Source organism: Schistocerca nitens, chromosome 7 (assembly GCF_023898315.1).
Source record: "Schistocerca nitens isolate TAMUIC-IGC-003100 chromosome 7, iqSchNite1.1, whole genome shotgun sequence".
NCBI lineage: Eukaryota > Metazoa > Arthropoda > Insecta > Orthoptera > Acrididae > Schistocerca > Schistocerca nitens.
In genome coordinates this window covers 218,570,576-218,585,172 of record NC_064620.1, presented here as the reverse complement: position 1 = coordinate 218,585,172, position 14,597 = coordinate 218,570,576, and the positions used below count along the sequence as shown (strand labels likewise).

The window sequence follows — 14,597 nt, the reverse complement described above, 5'->3', positions numbered from 1 at the left end:
GGTGATTTTGCAGTACATAATAATTCTGAAGCAAGTTCGATACCCCACCCAGCAGGCAGTCCAGGTGACAGTGGTTGGTGACAGTGCTGCCCTTGGCTACTGCCTTGAGTATCTGTGGGTGCCCCATTTGAATGTCAGTGCGTATTATGCGTGTCATGAGCACTATGCTTGTCATAGTGGCCTGAGTTGCATAAGCAGTAGGTGCAGTAGCCAGCAGGTTACTACAGGCACCTGTGCATGATAAGGCAGCCATGTTTACAACATATATTGATGTTAAATAGTTATTTGCAACATTTGGAATAAATGCTAATTATAAATGCATGATGCAGATGGTAAAGTACATTGCTAGTAAATACACAATATGCATATTAAAAAACAAATAGTATGATGCAGAACAAGACTATATATTGTTTTTCATTGTGTCTGTCTGTGACTCTTGTGGTGCACAGCAGTCTATCTATTAGTTACAATTTTACCTACAGCACTTCTTATAAAGGATGCCACTTTTATCACATGATTTAAACAGCTGTTGTAAGACAATGCACTACCTTGCTCAAATTTAGCAACCTCATTTTTATTTTCTCCTATCTGTTTATTTTTTTCATATCCTTTTACAAACTTTCACTCGTACAATTTGTTATCTTCTTAAATGATGGTCATAAAATTACGTATATGATAATGTCTCCAAGCTACTTTGCTGTTTTTGTTTTTCTTTACTATAAATTTATCTCTTTATATTAAACTTACATACAATACCTTCTACACTGGATTTGCTTTGCATTTTCCATAGAAGGACAGACCGGCTTGCATCCACTACATTTTCATGTACTTGGCTCATAACCACAATGTGACTACTTAAAAACAAGATGATGAAAGATAGAACAACACTTAATTATCCTAAACAAAAAATAATGAAATGACAGCATTATTCCTATGGTAAGATCAACAATAATTAATTTTGTCTTGCTGAGTCATTATGGAAAATTAAGCACCAAGCACCAATAAGCTGTGGTATTTGCAGTACTACTAAATGTGTTCTGTAACAATGAGAATAATCAGTTTTAGACAACATAATGTAATTGGAAAGATAAAAAGAAATCTACTTACCAAGTGGTAGCAGGAGAACAAACACATAAAAGAGGTTTTACTTATGCAACTTTTTGGAGCCAGTGGCTCCCTCTGCTGGCAGAAGGGTTGAAGGAGAAGGAATAGGGGTGAAGGAAAAGGACTGGAGACATTTAGGAAAGGAGTAGAGTTAGGAAAAGCCACACAGAATCCTGAGTCAGGGGATACTTACTGGATGGGGTGAGAAGGAAAGACTTTTCTGAACTCTACCCCTTTTCCTAAACCTGTCCAGTCCATTTCCTTCGTCCCTCTTTCTTCCCCTACAACTCTTCAGCCAGGATAAGGAGACACTGACACTGAAAGTTTGTGTAAGTAAAACCTTTTCTTATGTGTGTGTTCTCCTATCACTGCTTGGTGAGTAGATTTTGTGTATATATTCTGTGTATCACCATGAGACAGAATAGCTATCCAGCACTCACCCTATGGAGTCAAAATTATTAGTACTGCCAATACACACACACACAAAAATACACCAAATTATCCTGACTTTCAGAACTTGCTTGGTCATGCATAATTGCATAGTACATATTTGATGAGGAGTTATAAAAGGAGTAATAGGGATAATAAAACTTTGCATCAATTTTAAAATGAAAAATAACACAAAATCTCTTATCATTGGTAACATAAAGTAAAATCAGTGGTTCTTCCATAACATCATGAAATTTAGCATTTTTCTTCATTCCTGTATAAAAATGTTTTAAATATGAGGGCAACAATTTGCTGATATTGATAATTGATAGTTACTGAATGCTGACATTGGGTTTTGAATTTTTCCTCATCTCTGAGAGTTTGTTGTTGTTATGTTAGTGCTGGTGGCAGTGGTCTTCAGTATGAAGGCTGGTTTGATGAAGGTCTTTGCGAGCAACTGTATCCTGCACCAGCCTCATCATCTCTGAATAACTACTGAAACCTGCATTCATTTACATTTTAATCTACTTGCTTTATTTATCCATTCATATCTCTCTACAATTTTCACTCTCTCCCCCTCACTTTGTTATCATTCCTCCCCTTCCCCCCCCCCTACCCCCCCACCACACATACACACTTCCCTCTATTACCAAACTGATGATTCTTTCATGCCTCAGGGTGTGACCTGTCAATCAGTTAATCCTACCTTTTAGTCAAGTTGTGCCATATATTTATTTTTTCTACAGTTCGATTCTGCACCTTCTAATTGGTTACTTGATCTATCCATCTAATCTTCAGCCATCTCCTGTAGCATAACATTTAAAGATAAACAAACAGATCTTCATCATGCATAAAACAGCTAAGACTGTGGATTATAAAGTCCTCAGATCAATGTATTATGGACTTGTCTTCCCACATTTGTCTTATTCAGTTCATATATGGGGAAATGCACAAGCTGGCTACCTAAAAAGAATATTCACAGTTCAGAAAAGGGCAGTGAGATGCATTGCAAAAATACCACCAAGACAGACCTGTAGGCAAGCTTTTGTACACTATAATATTATGACAGTATATTCACTGTACATATACCAAAGCATAATGGCGGTAAGGTCAAGTGATAAACACCTCCTAAATAAAGATGTACACAAACACGGTACAAGAGGAAATGAAGATTACTACATGATAAACAGAAATCTAAAACTGTCTATGACTGCCCCAGAAGAAGCAGGCAAAAGGTTTTTTTTTAATAAACTCCCCAAAATCATTAAAAAAGAAACAGATCTAAAATGCTTTAAAAATCATTTGAAACTATATCTCACAGAGAAATGTATATACAGTTTGAGTGAATACTAAGATGGTGTTGAAATATATCATTACTGAAATGTACCTTTAAAAATTATCATTTCTGTATGTTGTTTGGATTTGTGTGTACATATAATGTGAAACATGTAAAACCTTTGTATGATTATGGACTATTTCTGTTTAATTATTTGTTTCATTTATATATAATGAAATCAAATTTGATGTTAATAGGCTATTGTATGACACACCCAATACTCTCAGCTGGATTTTCAGCTGGGGTCCATGGGCAAAGAATGAATAAATAAATACATAAAAGCCTCTATTCTCTTCTTGCATGAACTGCATATTTTCCACATTTTACTTGTGTACAAGGCCACATTCCAGACAAATTCCTTCAGAAAAGATCTCGTGACACTTAAATTTACATTAGATGTTAACAATTTCCACTTTCTAAAACTGTATTTCATGCTATAGACAGTCTACATGACTTTAACCATTGTCAGTTTTTTTCTGCCAACGTAGCAAACTTTTAGTGTCTAACATTAATAGAAATTCCTGCCAGGAGCAATATATAAAATAAGCAAAAGGCAATCACTTACCTATAGCTGATTGATGTGTGGAGCACAGAAACACACAACAAAAAACAATATTCACCCCTTTGAATGCTGTTTTCTGCTATGGGTTTCTGTGCTCCATGCATTGATCCACTGTAGTTGAATGGTTGTCTTTCCCTTGTTTTATGTAAACTTTTATTGTCTCATTTCCTAATCTAATTCCTTCTGTGTCACATGATTTAATTAAACTACATTGTGTTTTCCTTGTTCTACTTTTGTTGACAATCATCTGATAACCTCTTTTGGAGATGCCATTCATGCCCTTCAACCTCTCTTTCAAGACCTTTATTGTATTTGACAGTATTACAATTTCCTTGGTAAACATCAATTTTTTTTTATTTTATCTCCTTGAACTTTAAATCCCTCACCAAATTTGCCCATGGTTTCTTTTACTGCTGAGCCAATGTACAGATGTAATAACAATGGGGGAGGGCTACAACCCTGTCTCGTCCTTTTCAAACACTGTCTCCTTTCATGTCCTCAACTCTTATAATTGCAGTCCGGTTTCTGCACAAGTTTTAATAAACTTTCACACCCTGTGTTTTATCCCTGCCTCTTTCAGAATTTACAAGTGTGTGTCCCAGTACGGAAAGCTTTCTCTAAACCTACAATAGCTATAGACATAGGTTTGACTTTCTTCAGTCTATCTTCTAAGATAAATTGTAGGGTCAGTGTTGCCTAGTGTGTTCCTTCCTTTCTCTGGAACTCAAACTGATCTTCCAAGACGTCACCTTCTATTGTTTCTTCAATTCTTCTGTAAATAATTCATGTCACTATATAACAAGCATGACTTATTAATTTGATAGTTTGGTAGTGTTGATGCCTGTCAGCACCTGTCTTCTTTGGAAATAGGTTTATTACATTCTTCCTGAAATGTGAAGCTATTTTGCCTGTCTCATATATCTTACACACCAGGCAGAACTATTTTGTCATGGGTGGCTCTCCCAAGGACCTCAGCAGTCCTGAGAGAATGTCATCTACTCCAGAGGCATTGTTTCAACTTATGTGTTTCAGTGCTCTGTCAAATTCTTCTTGCATTATCATATCTTCCACCTCATTTCATCTACTTCATTTTCTCTTTCTGTAGTATATATAGTTTTGTATATTGTCTGTCTTGCACAACGGCAACGTGCAAGACAGACAATATACAAAACAATAGAAGACGTCGAAATGACAACTTCCGCCGCCGACAAGAAGAAGAACACAATCAAATCTGTCGCCGCACACGCCCTTCTAGATGGACCTGCAGTATTCTGTGGATGTAAACTTAACTTCAGCATTGACATTAACGATACATTTACTCATGGCAATGGATGGCTGACAGTGGCCATTGTACGAGGAGGAACAGGTGTTCCAAATGTGTCTGGACTGGAAAGTTTCGTCGACAGAGACATCATCGCCTACAAGACTTACCATGTTACAGAAAATGCAAAAATGTGTCTGGACTGGAAAGTTTCGTCGACAGAGACATCATCGCCTACAAGACTTACCATGTTACAGAAAATGCAAATAAAGACTTTGGAAAATCAACATACATGTCACCCTCACCCTTCTTCCTTTCTACACGTAGTAGACATAAGATATCTGTTAATGAAACTGTATTTATTTGGTGTAAAGGTAAAGGTACCTGTGGCTTTCCTTGAAGTGGCAACAGTAAGGTATGCACTGACAGTGGTGTGTCAAAATTCAGTAATGTAGAGAAACGATACTTTGGTAGTTTACAGTGAATGTGAGTGAGAGAGAGAGAAAAAAAAAATGAAAGAAAATAAATAAATAAATTTTCATCATTGGTGGCTTCTATAACTGAAAACTGAACAAAAATTTTTAAAGAGTCAGATGGCTTGTGATGATTGGCATGACAATGTAAAATGCTTAGTACTTTCAACTTAATATTTTTATCTTTTTCGCTTTATTTTCTATACTGTAAGTGTTTAATTACACTAGTAACAGATGAGTTGTGTATAAATTGTACATATTTGGTATGCAATTAATTTTAACTTTATTTTAACTCATTTTAATTTTCCAACAGTGCATCCGGGTCAAGTATTGATCATTATGGGAATTCTCATTGTGTTGTGTTTCCAACTGGAGAAGTCTTCTGGGTACCCCCTGCACAGTTTCTTGTCTTCTGTGATCTTGATCTTCGTCTGTGGCCTTATGATACACAGACTTGTCATTTAACACTTGGCTCTTGGACTTATGATGGAGATCAAGTGGATCTGCAACTTGGTGTACCATTTGATGGTTTTGAGGTAAAATATATCATTTTAATATGCTGCTTTATACTCAGAGTTTGGTTTAACTTGTGAGGAATGATAACATAATAATGTTTATGGTAAAAAAATCTTTGATTTACCACCACAATGTCTCAGGAATCTAGCTTTGAAGGTAATAACATTTAGATAATGGCTTGTTGCATATTAAAATAGAGAACAGTATAGAATGAAGATGAAACTATATGGAAATTTCATGTTTTCACAGATGCGCAACAGCTTTCATACAAGAATAAGTCAAAAAGCATCTACATGACATTTTTTCTAATTTATAACAGTACAAAATTTACAGTGACATCGTTTTCAACTGTCATCCTGCTTTTAAGTACACTTCATCTATTGTTGCACAAGCTTCCCAATAGCTTTTCTGTTGAGCAGGAAGTCACATATGCACCACATTCTTCACCTTTGATAGACCTGTATGCATAATGCCCCAGCATCTCAAAATATGTTCTGAATAGTTCTGACACTGTGGACAGTTATATGTGGATGTGTGTTGTCATGCAAAAAATCCATGCTGTTTGACAATAGATACTGACATTTGTTTCAGATTTCAGGCATCAACACATTGCAAAGGATATCACTGAAACGTTGCCTGTTTACTCTTCACCCCAAAGCTATTAGCATCACTATACCTGCAGATGGTTGACTCTTGAACTTATTTTTGGCTGGAGATCTGGGTGGTTTCATTCCATGCTCTGGCACTTGCTTTATGATTCAAAGTGTTGAGTTCACATTTCATCTACAGTGATGATTCGTTTCAAAAACATTTCACCTTCATTATCTGCTGACAGATTACCATGTAATGCTATTTGCAATTATCACTGGTTGTTTTACACAGACTTTATGAAAGTTGAACTTTTTATGGGCAATGTCATTGCAGAGTCTTGATTATGTGTATTTGGTTTGCCACTTCATCAACAGTCATGTTCGGTTATTCCAAATCAAGACACACACTCAATGCTGTGATCAGTTGTGGATGTGATACAACATACTGCCATTTCCTCTCCCTTCACACCTCGTTGGTTGCTTTTGAATTGTTCAGTTTACTGATTAACACTTCGCCATGGTAAAGCATTGCCCCATATTGTGCTGAAGTTCTTTACAGATTTCAACTTCTGGTAGACCTTTAGACCACAAAAAACTTGATTACAGAATGCTATTCTTCACTGGGGCAAATGGAGAGTGACACAGCCATGCTTACTTCGCAAGAGCACATAACAAACTGATGTGACATTGCTAAAATCTCTCACCAGGAAAGAGAGCAGTTTTATGGGAATTTGTTCCTTATTGAACACAACATACAGATACAATAGTATTACTAGGTGAGCAGGGTAAAAGGGAATGGTAAATCAAGGAAACATGTCATGAAAGAATATTTGGATTTGAACATTTTCTTTACTGGAACATTAACAAGGCACAATCAATAGCACAAACTTACAAAAATGTCTATGGTCAAAGGAACCTAGGGCCAGTTGGTATACCAGTGCAAGCCACAAGCATACATCATCCATTGGAAAGATCAGTTAACATAGTCTCTTTAGACAACATGAAAGGACATCGTTAATATTTTTACAGTACAGCAGACTTAATCAGTCTTCCCTTCTCATCCCGTCCAGTAAATCTCCCCTGACTCGTGGTTCTGGGTGACTTTTCTGGAGTCCATCCCTTTTCCTAGACCTCTCCAGTCCTTTTCCTTCACCTCTCTTCCTTCCCCTTCAATCCTTCTGCTGGAAGAAGGATCCACTGACTCAGAAAGCTTGCCTAATTATAACCTTCTTTTATGTGAGTGTTCTGCCACCACTATCAAATAGTAGGGGCAATTATGAATAAGTAAATCAGATTGTGGGTTAGCTATTATGAATGGCCTAGTGAATAGTGAATGCATTATTGTAACCATAATGTACATGAAGCCAACACTCATCACAGTAGTACAAATTTATACATCTATTACCTCCACAGTGAAGGAAGAGACTGAAAGGATGTATGTTGAGATAAAGAAATTTTCAGATAATTAAGGAAGATGAAAATTTAATTCTGTTGGGGGACCGGAATTTTACAGCGAGGAAAAGGAAGAGAAGAAAATATAGTGGGAGAAGGAATGAAAGGGGAAGTTGGCAGATAGAATTTTACACAGAGCATAATTTAGTCATTGCTTACACTTGGCTCAGTAATTGTGAAAGGCGGTTGTACATATGAGAGAGACCTGGAGACACCTGGAGGTTTCAGATAGATTGTATCATTATCATACAGAGTTTCTAAAAGCATATTTTAAACAGCAAAACATTTGCAGGGACAGCAGTGGATTGTGATCATAATTTACTGGTTACAAACTGAAAATTAAAATTGAAAAAAAAAAAAATCAAGAAATGTAGGAAACTAAGGGGATGAAACCTGAATAAACTGAAAAAACCACAGGTTCATGAGAGTTTTAAAAGCAGGAGTAGGCAAAGCCTGACTGAAACAAGAGGAATAGATGTAATCTATGGATGCACCAGCAGAGACCTGTGTCCAGTGCTGGTGGCAACAAGACTGAGGACATTGCATCATGTTTTGGCAACACACTTTCCCCACCACTGTGCCAGGTGTGTATGCAGATATGGCTTGCTATATGTTGCCAGAGGGAAGAGGATATAAAGACTGCACTCAGCAGATGACTGTCAGTCATCAGGAATGCCTGAAAACAGCAAGAAGTCAGCTTGCTGAAATATTGCACCTTCGGGATGCCACAGCCTGGCTCAAAATCTTGCTATGCTGGGAAAATCTAAAATCACACTGGGAAAATCTAAAATCACACATCACATACCTCCATACCTCCATGGTGAGGAGATGTACAGCAAAATTAAGAAGCTTCATAAGGTCCTGAACAGGAAAGGACAACTTCTGGAGTCTTTTGTCATTCGACTGAGATGCTGAGTGGACCATAACATACTGTCTTTTGTGAAGGTCTTTTATCACACCAGAATTCCACACAGCAACGGATCACCAGAAGAGACAGCAGGGCCCTAGTTAAGGAGAGGATCTGCTACGTTTGACACAGACTTGACGAGACCTCAAGAGAGCTCTTCACAGTCCACCTGCAGTTGTTGTCAACATTTTTCCCTGCCTTGTGGGAGTTGATATACTCAGTTAGATAAGTATGGCTGTTGGTCACTTTCAGACAATCTGCTAAACACAAATGTCTTACAGCTAAACCACCAGAGGAAATCCTTGGAGAACTGTAATCAACAGTACAGAGAACATAATGATGATGTTACCTTATCTGTACTAGGAATGGGACTAAATTTTGCACTGACACCGATGACCCTACCAACAGCAGAATTTATCAGTGTGGTCAAACAGGTTGCTCTTGCACTTCCATGTGACATCATGTAGGAAACAAAATGTGAAATGTGCCATGCATGTACCAGGGCTGTTCCACCAAAACCAAACGTCTCCAAGTAAGAGAGGAAAGAACAGAAATGTCTCTGAGAAAGTCATTCTCCCAGCAGATAAAGAAAATTCTACAGACCGGTTATGATGGAAATATTCAAGCAAAAAATGTTTGACCTTTTAGAAGACAATACCTACAGATGGGTAGAAAACAATCCTACCAACTGATTGAAGAGGAAGACCATTGAGCTTCTCCAACACACTTTCCAAGACAAGAACTTGGGAAAGAGACTTCATCCAAGAGCAGCTGCTCTACCAGTACTTGGTAGACTACCTAAAGTCCCCAAGGAAGTAATACCACTTGAACCAGTTGTTAGCAACATTGGTGCACGAACATATGAATTAGCAAACCACTTGACAGTGATGTTCAGCCCCTTTGTGGGCAATTGCACCACACACAGAATTCAGCAGATTTCATCCAGCAGCTCCAGAACTTCTAGTTGGGCCAAGAAGAGCTTCAACATGGTGTCTCTCTTTGCAATAATACCTTTAAGAGACTCCTCAAGCCTCGCAGGAGAAAAGTTTGGGCCAGCACTAACAACATTGGTTGAATTCATGCTTATGTCAACCCACTTTTCATCTGATGGAAATTATATGAACAACAGATGGAATGTTAATGAGTTGTCCTCTACCACTAGTGGTGGCCAGTATGTTTAAGGAAGAATTTGTAGAAGAAACGTTGGTGTCAGCTGTCTGCAAGCCCCTGTGTTTTTTTCTTTTTTTTATCTAGCCAAATGGACAACATCACCTACATTCTGTAACACCTGAATTTGCAGCACTGAAACATCAAATTATGCTGGAGATAGAAGGAAATAATGAACTTCTGTTGATTCAAAGTGTTCAATGTATGCATTCACCATGACAGGCAATAATGGAATATACACTGCCACACCATCGGTTTGCTCATAATACAAGGGTCATTCCATAAGTCATGGCAACAATGGTATGTTTCACACACATGTAGCATTACCATAATTACAGTAAATACATTCAAAAGCCCACAGCAAACAATACCAAAATCCACCAACAAATCATGACCACATGTGAGTATGGTTCAGTACCAGTGCCTGAAACATTCAGTGTGAACTTGGCCATGCTACAAGGTGGTTGTAAGCTCAACTGAAGACTGAGCATACATGAAAATCCCTTTTTCACTGGCAGAAGTGCTACTCAATGTCATGCAGGACTATGAGCAGCTATTGGTGACAGGGCATTGTCCTATCGAACAGTTGCATGTTGTGTGGAGGCTTTCAGACATTGACGTGCAGCAATGACAGACTCGCCATGAAGTGAGCGGCCCACTTCAGTCGTTACTGACAGGTCCGTGGCTGTTATTGAACAATGTTTAACAGAGGACCAATGTTGGACTGTGCAGGGATTAACATCATGGATGGGTATGTCACTCAAAGCACTATCCCACATTTTATGCCAGGACTTGGTGCACAACAGGTGTCCATATCAGAAGTGCAGAAGTGGACATGATATGAGTCTAGTAGTATCAGTTTGGATTGAACTGAGCTGGAAGGCAATTGCACTTGATGAAACATGGGCATGAGTATATGAATTAGAATTGAAGACCCTATCAGCAAAATGGTGTTATCCAGCTTCACCATGATGGCACCAGGTATGACGGAATCCATCACCCATCAAGGTTTGCTTATCCTGGCCTACGGCAGGCATGGTATTCTGGAGTGTCACTCTGTTAGGGACAGCCACACCATCAATGCCCAATACAACTGCAACTTCTCCTGTGCTGTCAGTGACATACACCGTGCTATTCCTCATGGTATTTCAGCAACATGTGGTACACATTGATGGCAATTAAAATGGCATTGAATGCCTTTCCCATCGTTGGTGACGCTGAGTGGATGGACTTGGTGACTATTTTGAAGGATAGTAGTTGATTTTGATTCATTTTTGTTCTATTTGTATTTGTGCACAATAAATTTGCATGGAGTTTCAAGGCATGTATTTCATTTCACCCTTTTGCTGTGACCTCTTGTACTGGAACCCTGTTTTACGTTGTAATTCAGATACACACTGCCTTTCTGGTTCAATGCACATCATGTGATTTCCATGTTGCTGCATTATCACAAGCCAGTAAGTTGCCATAAATTATGAAATGATCCTTGTATGTACCATCAAACAAGAAATAACTTGAAATCAGTATGGGCCTAAAAAAGAACAGCACAACAGCTGTCAAACGTTTGCACAATCAGTTCCAAGAATTCAGTAAGTGAGTCTCCCGTGAAGAGAGAGATTGCATCGACACTGATCACAATACCTGTATCCTGGAGCTGCAATTGCCTGAGATGGTGTACAAATTAAGCGGTGTTGCATATTCACTGAGAATGTGTTTCGGATAGTCTGCCAGCTGGTATGTAGGTGTGCCAATATTACCAACATACAAGGGTACTATGGAAATGAGAAAGTGTTTAAATAATTTAGTTCATACAAATGTACTCATTGTGAATATCCCACATTATGATGATTTAACACCCTGGTCACAGGTGAACAGCAAAATTAGTGCTGCAAACAAGTTTATCACTGGAGTTTAAGATCTCACTTTAACAATGCTTATCTTGTAGGCGTAAGTAGGTTGGAACTAAGGTTCTATACAGTCCATGGACTTCACTTAAATGCCCAGAAAGGAATTACTAGCCGAACAATATGCACTTGCATTTTGAGAAAGAGAGAAGAAAAAAGGATAAGTGGCAAACAAACAGAGATTATGAAGTGTTTTAGACAAGTTACAAACAACATTGTCATCAACCAAATGCAAATTTCCTACTGGTTTAAACCAAATAGGCCAGAAGCAAACAAGCTAGTTGTCAATTAAACTCAAATTATGAAATGGTTTAAACTGAAGAGGGTAGAGGTGAATGAGGCAAAACTTATAGAAGCTCCAGAAGTTAATGCACCTATTGATAGCTACCAGCAAGCATAAGCCATATATAAGAAAGACACTGACAACTTTGTAGGGTTAATGCTGTATTAGAAATGCCATTAGATAAAGAACTAGAAATCATTGCAACTAAAGTTCCTAAATGCACAGATGTTGCTGCATTATGCTGTAATGTTCAGCACTCACGAATAAAACTACTCCAGTATACACTAAATGTAGACATAATTTGCATTACTAATTGGCTACAAAAGACAAAGTAAAATTAATGTGAATCTCAGGATATGCATTAGCAAGTCATTTTAGCCAAGAGTCCTCCAAACATGATGGCTCTGATATCTTTCTGCAAGGGCAGATATATTTTTGTGATATCAATAAAAGTTACATTGATCCAACTAAAAAGACTTCAAACTTCCATTACTAAGCTGCCAGAGCCTAATTTCATCATTATTAACATATATAGAGCACCTAGTAGAAATCTGCCAGACTTCATGATCAACCTAGAGGTTCTGATGAGCAGGATCAGTGCATTAAATATGAAGACAATATTTGTGGTGATTTCAACATTGATTTTTCAAATGACAGCAGTACCAGAGATGCTTTGATAAATATGACCAACACATTCAATATGATCTCCAAAGTGCACTGCCCAATGAGATTAACAGAATATGCAAACTCCATCATTGACCAAATATTCATCTCAGACACTTGTGACAAATGAAGTAGCCTACTGTGCATGGGTTATAGTGAGCATGAGGCAGAACTGCTATGTTTAGAAATACCCAAAAGGTAGTAGCTGTTGCAAAAAAGTAGAAAAAAAAAGAAATTTTTCTGAAGATAATATTAGAATTTTTAATTTCTTACTGGGTAAGGAAGATTGGGAAAGCATCTGCTTTCAGAACAATGTTGATTGTATGTACATGAGTTATCTTTTTTTACTATTTTAATGCAGCAGCATTTCCAAAAGAAGTAAAACTGGTAAACTGTAACAACAATAAGCAATGGGTAATTAAAGGCATAAAAATTGCCAGTGAGTTCTGCAGTATTGTTGTAAGAAGTGTAGATTTACACCAGAATTTGCAGATTATTCTAAAGCCTACAAAAGAATCTTTGATGGATTAGTCAGAGAGGCAAAAATTATGTAAGTGACAATTTGATAAGAAACTCATCTTACAACATGACATCCAAGTGGAGAGCTGTAAAGAAAGAAACTTGTAGCCCAGTACAAAAGAAAGGAAGTGTCATCAACACTAGAGGGCTCAAAAGTCACAGACCCAAAATCAGTCATGACAAAATTCAATGAATACTTCACTTCACTTCACTAGCTGAAGACCACAATCAAGTAAACTGTAAAGAACCAATCCCAAGTTCCTTCAGCAAATTGGTGATCTTGGAAGCCTCTATGTATGTTTTTGAAACAAATCCTAATGAAATTATAAGTAAAATTGAATCATTAAGCAATAAAATGTCAAGTGGCCTTGATGAAGTACCTGTTTCATTTTAAAAGCATGTGTTCACCATTGGTGAAAATTTTCAAGCTCTCCTAGAAATTGATGTCTTTCCAGATATTCTCAAAATAGCAAAAGTTTCACTGCTGCTAAAAATGGTTCTTCTGATGAAAAATAGAACTACTGACCTGAGTCACAGTTGGGTTCCTTCTCAAAAATTCTATAAAAACTCTTTATGACAGGCTTTTAAATTTTATAAATAAACATTCTCTTCTTGCTGTACACGTCATGGTTTTAGAAAGTCTAAATCCACACAGACAGTGATTTTTGAATTCTTAGATAATGCTTTAAAATCGCTTGGTCAACATAAATTCAATGCAGGTATTTTTCTAGATGTATCAAAATCCTTCAACAGCTTGGACCATAAAAATCTGCTCGAAAAATTAGAAAGACAAAGGGTAAGAGGTGTAGCATATAGCTGGTTGGTTTTTACTTAAAAACCCACAGGCAGAAGGTATCACTTCAGCATGAATTCAACACTAAGAATAAAATGAGAAACAACAGCTTTCTTTCTAGCAATTTCCAATAAAATATGGCATACCACAGAGCTCAATATTAGGTCCACTACTTGTCTTGGTTCATGTGGATGACTTTGTTGAATATATGAGTCCCCAAACCTTTATGCTATTTGCCGATGACACCAGCTTATTGCTTGCTGAATCCAGCAGAGAGACATTGCATTCAACTGTAGAAAGTCCTATGAAAAGACTTTCTGAGTGGTTCAACAAAAACAAACTCATTGAAAATCTGAAGAAAATTATGTGTGTCAACTTTCATTTATTTCCTCCCTCTAATCAAACATCTATTCAAGTACATCACCTAGAAAATGTAATGTCACAACATTTTGGGTCTGTTAGTTCAGCAAGACTTCAAGTGGCACACACATATAAATAAATTGTTTAGGAAACTCTCATCCATGTTCTATGGTCTAAGAATATTAAAGTCTACAACAAGCAAACCAACAGTACTGCACCCATACTATGCCCAGTTCCACTCACTGTTTTGGTATGGGGTCATTTTCTGGGGACAATCA

General features: G+C 37.5%; 1 protein-coding gene across 2 annotated transcripts in view; it reads left to right on the top strand.

Moving 5' to 3' along the window:
* The window catches only part of LOC126194803 (acetylcholine receptor subunit alpha-L1-like), a 159,857-nt gene that overhangs the window by 109,296 nt on the left and 35,964 nt on the right, over positions 1-14,597 (top strand). For both annotated transcript variants that reach the window (XM_049933114.1, XM_049933115.1), the window contains one exon: positions 5,479-5,701. In XM_049933114.1, the coding sequence (XP_049789071.1) occupies positions 5,479-5,701 (223 nt within the window). The remainder of the gene's footprint in view (positions 1-5,478; positions 5,702-14,597) is intronic.